At 44.4% G+C, this 7,873-nt stretch overlaps 1 protein-coding gene across 1 annotated transcript in view; it reads left to right on the top strand.

Moving 5' to 3' along the window:
* Positions 1–3,736: 3,736 nt before the first annotated feature.
* The window catches only part of LOC310774689 (tRNA pseudouridine synthase Pus10-like), a 31,021-nt gene continuing 26,884 nt past the window's right edge, over positions 3,737–7,873 (top strand). Inside the window, exon 1 of the mRNA XM_083634803.1 lies at positions 3,737–3,850. Coding sequence (XP_083490929.1) covers positions 3,740–3,850 — 111 coding nt within the window. The 5' untranslated portion in view covers positions 3,737–3,739. The remainder of the gene's footprint in view (positions 3,851–7,873) is intronic.

Raw genomic sequence — 7,873 nt, 5'->3', positions numbered from 1 at the left:
GCGGCCGCTCTCGGGCGAGTCTGGTGACTGATGACTGTAAAATCGCCAAGCCATTTCCTTGAGAATGGCTTGCTCCCGCGGCTGTTTTTGGTTGGCTTTCTCTCTGTCGGGAGAGCACTGTCGCCACTTAGTTGGTCGGTGGAATGGGTTGTACACGTTCGGTGGCTCTAATATTTTTATAAAAGACGTGGGGGGCGTTGATCCACGCCCGACCGTCAAAAAAAAAAAAAAAAAAAATTTAAGACGAGATATCTCGTCTTTGGCACTCAACGGTTGGATTCTGTAAGACGAGATATCTCGTCATTGGCACTCAACGTGTTAAAATGGACAGCAATAGGGTAAAGACGATCATTTCTAATTGAGCTGCTGTGTCGCTTATTCTTTGTTTAAGTTTGCGAGTCGTCTTCCCCACATAGACAACAAGTGATAAGATACACAACATGAGTGATGATATTATTAATAGGGATTTTTTGACCAGTGTGGGGATGGTGAGAGGAGGAGGTCATTGGGCGCAGTTGCCACAGCGGTGGTTCCCATTGGCTATAGGGGCAAGGAGGGTCTGTCTCATTGGCTATAGGGGCAAGGAGGGTCTGTCTCATTGGCTATAGGGGCAAGGAGGGTCTGTCTCGGTTGTGGATGCTTATCGAAAGAGCCATGTACCAATCGGTCCCTTATGTTTTTTGCGCGTTTGTAAACAAAGAGGGGTGGGTGTTTAAAAGTATCTGATAATTCAGTGTCAGATTTTAAAAGGGCCTCAAAAATAACCTAAAAGGGCCGTTTCTGGCCCTTTTGGGGCCCCCAAACCACTGTCATCATAATGTCTCTGCATGAACATGCATGACGAGGCATAGTTCATCATCAATAAACCTTCTAATTAATCAATTACGCACAATATTAACAATAACTATGAATGAACGAATATTTCATTTTTGTGTCACGACAATTCCCATATGCGATTATCAGCCACATCAACATTCAATAATTAACATAACATTCCGGTGTGACACCCAACCAGCAACACATAATACAACCTACATATAAACAGCAGAGCATACATGTACAGTATATACACATGTATCTATGGGTCAGCGTGGGGGAAAACGCGGGCCTGGCGGAGATCTGCACTCCACCGAGTGCACTTTTCTAGTATTATGCTACGGTACTATACAACACAAGCGAGAGGGAGTGCTATTGTACTGTTATATCACCACGGCTGTGATTCAGTCGTAGATAATCACAGACGTGACGATATCCAGTACAGCAGCATGACCTCCAGTGTGATATTGCTTTTATACAACAAGGGTGCCCAATGCTTTTACACTTCAGATCTACTTTTATATTTTTCGACTTCCTATATAGAGCATCGGTCGTGCACATCCTATCCAAAATGGCTTTCCACCAAGGACGTCAGGTGGTTTCCACCAAGGACGTCAGGTGGTTTCACCAACGACGTCAGGTGGTTTCACCAACGACGTCAGGTGGTTTCCACCAAGGACGTCAGGTGGTTTCACCAACGACGTCAGGTGGTTTCCACCAAGAACGTCAGGTGGTTTCCACCAAGAACGTCAGGTGGTTTCACCAACGACGTCAGGTGGTTTCCACCAAGAACGTCAGGTGGTTTCCACCAAGAACGTCAGGTGGTTTCACCAACGACGTCAGGTGGTTTCCACCAAGGACGTCAGGTGGTTTCCACCAAGGACGTCAGGTGGTTTCACCAACGACGTCAGGTGGTTTCCACCAAGGACGTCAGGTGGTTTCACCAACGACGTCAGGTGGTTTCCACCAAGAACGTCAGGTGGTTTCCACCAAGAACGTCAGGTGGTTTCCACCAAGAACGTCAGGTGGTTTCCACCAAGAACGTCAGGTGGTTTCCACCAAGAACGTCAGGTGGTTTCCACCAAGGACGTCAGGTGGTTTCACCAACGACGTCAGGTGGTTTCCACCAAGGACGTCAGGTGGTTTCCACCAAGGACGTCAGGTGGTTTCACCAACGACGTCAGGTGGTTTCCACCAAGGACGTCAGGTGGTTTCACCAACGACGTCAGGTGGTTTCCACCAAGGACGTCAGGTGGTTTCACCAACGACGTCAGGTGGTTTCCACCAAGAACGTCAGGTGGTTTCCACCAAGGACGTCAGGTGGTTTCCACCAAGAACGTCAGGTGGTTTCCACCAAGAACGTCAGGTGGTTTCCACCAAGAACGTCAGGTGGTTTCCACCAAGAACGTCAGGTGGTTTCCACCAAGGACGTCAGGTGGTTTCACCAACGACGTCAGGTGGTTTCCACCAAGAACGTCAGGTGGTTTCCATGAGCTTTTTTATGCAGTAGCCTATGTGACAATGAAATAAACATGCACAGACTCACTGGTTGAATGCGAGACACTGACACTACAAAGTTACACTCATTATCCAAAAATGATTTTGGGATCTACTGGTAAGCACCCTGAGATCTACCAGTAGATCATAGGGCTGTCACTTTTTCCCAAAATAAAGTTCGAATGAACTTTAATTGGCCGCAAAATGTTCGAATATATTTAAAGTTTTTTGGTTATTTTTTTATTTTTTTATTTTTTATTTTTGGCTGCATCCAACTCGAGACAACTTTTCAGACCCTGGAGACAATCTTTCTCAGAAGAGACTAACGCGACAAATCTGGAGACTTTTTCTGACATGGGATTAACATTACCAGCAAGCAGCAGTTGGTTAATTTAGGTTAATAAAAAAAAAGAAAAATCCAACAGGTCAATTATACATTCAAACATGCCGTCCTCCCCCACATTAGAAGTTAAATTCGAATTTCGAATAAAAAGTGACAGCCCTAGTAGATCACAATCTACTGGATGGGCACCGCTGCTGTAAACAAACTTATTCATCAAGTAATAATAGCATTTTTTAATAATTTGAGACAACCGATTATTTATGTCTGTTATTTGTCTACTCTCCGCCAACAAAAACAGTTCCATGAGGATTGCACTAACGTTACCAAGTGTTGCCAAGCAGCAACAGGTAAAATTGCTGCCTGCAGTTTTCTGACTGCAAGCTAGCAAAGCTAACGTTAGCTACTTTGAGGTTAGCACAGACGATTTCAGCTTACCGTTCATAATCAAGGTCAAATCCATATGTCTGTCCCTGAGTGTGAACGCTGTTTGAACGCAACCTAATCAAGGTTACATTAGAACAGCTGTGAGGCGGCGTCCTGTCCTAGAGACAGTCGGCATGTGTGGGAACGCCCACAAAATGTTATACGGCTGGCGCGCGAGTGGGGTAAAACCACCCATATATCTCAATGGATTGACTCACCAAAGGTCGGTGCTGTGTCTCTAAACTACAGGTTTGGGGATTCTAGAGCAGAACACAAGACGTCTATTCAGATGTGCGTTTACTGCAGTGGTCAAATCCCCGATCGTGTCTGCCTGGGCTGGGCTATCAGCTAAATTCTAACTTTGCTGAATGGATTGAACGGGGGATTTACCCCACGCTGACCACGCCCCCAGCCAGGCTGAGCCAGCTAACCCAGCCCAGCCCAGACATCGCCTCAACCTATGTTCTACTGATACTGTATATCATCACGGCTGGAATGCCTTTTGTCCAATCAAATGGCTCGGCGGAACTAACTGTTGTGTAATATAATTTACTATATGTACATTTTTATGACATGATGAAAGTATAATAGTACTGTGTGTGTGTGTGTGTGTGTGTGTGTGTGTGTGTGTGTGTGTGTGTGTGTGTGTGTAGAGAGGCCATGGGGCATATGAAGGAGGGCGAGGAAGAGAAGACCAAGACTTACATGGCACTCATCTGGACCCAGAGGGCCATTCAGAGAGAAGACATCACTTTCATCGACGACATCAAAGTAAGATATACAACACACACACACACACACACACGCACACACACACACACACACACACACACACACACACACACACACACAGACACACACACACACACACACAGACACACACACACACGCACACACACACACACACACACACACACACACACACACACACACACACACACACACACACACACACACACACACACACACACACACTAGGAGCGAGTGTCTTTCCCTCTCAGACAGTGTGAACGTCACTTCCTGCTTTTCTCTGGGGCACCAGCGTCTGAAGGAATATGAACGGTGGTGAACGGCGAGAGACGATGCTTTTTTGATCCCGTTTGAATTGTGCCACGAGGTCCACATGTTACATTTAGTCAATTTAAAAGAGAACTCTGCATGTGAAGAAAGTGGCAGTTTGTCCTGAAACTGAAACGTGACGTTTAGTTTTGTGAATCGACGACATCTCGTGTCGCACATTATACAGTACGTCACACCATCAACAACATGGACTGGCAGGAGAGACGTCACTTACGTGACTGGTTGTGCGTCTTTCTGATTTATAACTTGTAGTGCCACAGTTTTACCACAAACTGCCACTTTCTCAAATTGCATATCCACATTATTTTATATTGTCATCTAATTTTCATGAAAGGCATTTACAGAATCCAGGAAAAGCCAATTATTATGTTTTCATTTTTATGCCTCCGCCGGCGATAGCCAGGCCGGAGGCATTATGGATCCGGGTTGTCCGTCCGTCCGTACATCCGATGTTCGTTAGCGTGATATCTGAGGAACGCCTTGACGGAATTTCATCAAATTTGCCTCAAACATCGACCTAGACTCAGGGATGATCTGATTAGATTTTGGTGGTAAAAGGTCAAAGTTCAAGGTCACTGTGACCTCACACACCCAATTTCCAAGCTCTTTAACGCAACATCTCAGGAGCGCCTTCACAGAATTTCTTCCGATTTGCCTCAAATGGCGATTTGGACTTAAGAATGAACTAATGGCGGAGGCATAAATCCACGGTGCGGTCGTTCTAGTTATTATTATTATTAGGGGTCCAAGCACGAAGTGCGTGGATCCCTATTGTATCTGTTCCGTTTATTAGGGGTCCAAGCACGAAGTGCGTGGATCCCTATTGTATCTGTTCCGATTATTTTTTTTTTTCTTCTTCTCCGGTAAAACTGTATGTACAGCAGAAACTGTAAGGCTCAGCATAGCCAGACTGGGCACATAGATTGTAAATGTGCCTCACTACTCAGAAACAAAAAATTACCCATATCGGCCAGATGGTGGCGCTATAACAGACCATTTCGCGTTATGGTCCATATCTTCTGAACCGTGAGGCGTAGAATCAAAATTCCACTTCGGCTGTATTCCCTGGATCAATACGCATCTATCCATATAGGCCACGCCCATTTGCGTGTGCCTAGATTTTCCGCCATCTTGGACTTTCTCAAAAAAAAAAAAAACGAACTCGTCCTAGGCCATTTGCCCAAATGAGCCCACACTTTTTGTGTGTCATCTCTGGACTTCCCTGATTTAAAATCTTAGAAAGAATTTGGATACGTGAAACCGTCTTGAAATGATAAATGTTTAAACTTTTGTGTATTTACTTTTGTTCTTTTCCTGCCCTAAAAGTGTGTGGATCTCAGAAACCATACACCCCCCATCACCCAAACTTTCCACACAGGTTCACGACATCACCCACTACTCAGAGTAAAAAAATTACACCAATCCACCAGATGGTGGCGCTATAACAGCCAATTTCATGTTTGTCGGTCCATAACTTCTGAACTGCGAGCTGTAGAATCAAAATTCCACATCTACTGGTTTCCCTGGAGCATCATGTATCTAACCCACTAGGCCACGCCCATTTCTGTGTGGTAGATTTTCCGCCATTTTGAATTTGATCAAAAACCTACTTTTGCGAGCTCCTCCTAGACCGTTTGGCCAAATCACACAAAACTTTTTCTGGGTCATCTATGGGCTACCCCGACCTAAGGTTAGTAAAGGATTTTGGATACGTGAAACCGTTTTGAAATGATAAATCTCTAAACTTTTAATGAAACACACGCCAACACTAAATTGCCCACAACTCATTAACCGGTCAATTACAACTACTGCTGCTACTTCTGCTACCACTCCCACTACTACCAACACTACTACTACTACTATTACTACTTCTGCTACTATTACTACTACTACTACTAATACTACTACTACTACTACTACTACTACTGGAAGTTGGAATGTAGCATTTTGGGTGGGGTTAATGTGTTTTGGGGTTCTGCATCTGCTGTAGCATAATACATAGTTGGTTTAGATGTCACACAGTAATGCCCGATCCACAAAGACTTGACACCCACGTTTGAATAAAAACAAGTTTATGCCATAATAAGGTTATATCCGTGCCTTGTCATTGCTGTGGAAGGATGGTGTAGGGGTAAAGTAGCAGACACCAAAGCTGGAGGTCCTGGGTTCAAACCACGGCCAGGTAACTGTTTTATTTTTTGAAAATGTAGAATAAAGGTTAATCTGGATATAATTATGTATAACGCTGCTGAATACACACTGTGTACATAGCAGAATAACTGAATATGCCTATTTATGGTAACGTCATATTTCGACGTCCTCTTGACATTCCTGTGTAGATGTCTAAATGATCCCCAAATCGGCTGTGATTTGGCCTAGTCCTGGACGTCACTGAAAGATGATATCAGAACATCATCATGATGTAATTGTGTTTGCTGGGAGCCTTCTTTCAGATATATGAAAGGAAAAACATTCCAATACATTATTGTGTCTTCAGATGTGAAAGGTCCAAAAAGAGAATTAAATCTGAATTATCCTTGTCACTCATGTGTCCAGCTCAGTGGCCTTGTGGTCTGAATGTCCGCCCTGAGACTGGGAGGTCGTGAGTTCGATCCCCGGCCGAGTCATAGCAAAGACTATAAAAATGAGACCCATTTGCCTCCCTGCTTGGCACTCAGCATCAAAGGGTTGGAATTGGGGGGTTAGATCACCATATGATTCCCGAGCGCGGCGCTCACCGCTCCCCCAGGGGATGGGTCAAATGCGGAGAACAAATTTCACACATTGTGTGACAATCAGTGGGACTTTACCTTTACTTTACTTCCATTGTAACAGCACAACCCACACCAATTAGTTCAAACACCTCCATTCAGGGCAGACTTTTAATGTAAAGTGGTGGATTATGTGTGTAATACAGACATGTCCTTAATGGTAAATGGACTGCATGACAAGCTGCAATGCAGGGTGCTGGCTATAGTCATCAAAAGCAATTTCAGGGATAAACCCCATCAACCTTCTGTAGTGGACGCCACTACGCCCTATGGTTTGATGTGTGTGTGGGAAAGACACAATGACAACTGAAAATTCTGATTTTAGAACACAAAAGCTCCATCATGAGACAAGAACTAACCTCTCCTGTTGCAAAACACGTTCTTGAACACAGCCACGCAATCTCCAGCTAACATTTCCAAGATATTGAAAAAGTTCATGAAACACCGCAAAATAAGGAGGCAGCATGTGGGGTTTTAATTACTGTTACTGACTTACCTGTCTGAAGTTGAAAGTTTTTCATCCCACGTGGGGTTTGAACTTTGAGCGGCAATGGTCTTTAGTTAGCATAAGTCACGTGCTTTACCAAGTGAGCTATCCAGACTGTTGTATTTAACTTTGTAGACCATGTTATATGTATCTGCAGAGCCAGAGAAGTACTTGTCGTATTGACAGTATGTTCTACCCAAATACCACTTTCTGTCCAGATACTTAAAGGGATATTGTACACAAAAACTGCTTTCTATCCAAGTATTACTTCAAGTTTCAAGACATCACCCACTACTCAGAGGAAAAAATTACACCAATCTACCAGATGGTGGCGCTATAACAGCCAACCACCACTACTACTGCTGCTGCTGCTACTACTACTACTACTATTGGCTACTAGTGGCGGCTGTGGCTCAGGAGGTAGAATGGGTTGTCCACTAATTAGAAGGTTGGTGG

This window comes from Poromitra crassiceps (assembly GCF_964638095.1).
Source record: "Poromitra crassiceps genome assembly, chromosome: 4".
Classification (NCBI taxonomy): Eukaryota; Metazoa; Chordata; class Actinopteri; order Beryciformes; family Melamphaidae; genus Poromitra; species Poromitra crassiceps.
This window is presented reverse-complemented; position numbering and strand designations above follow the sequence as displayed.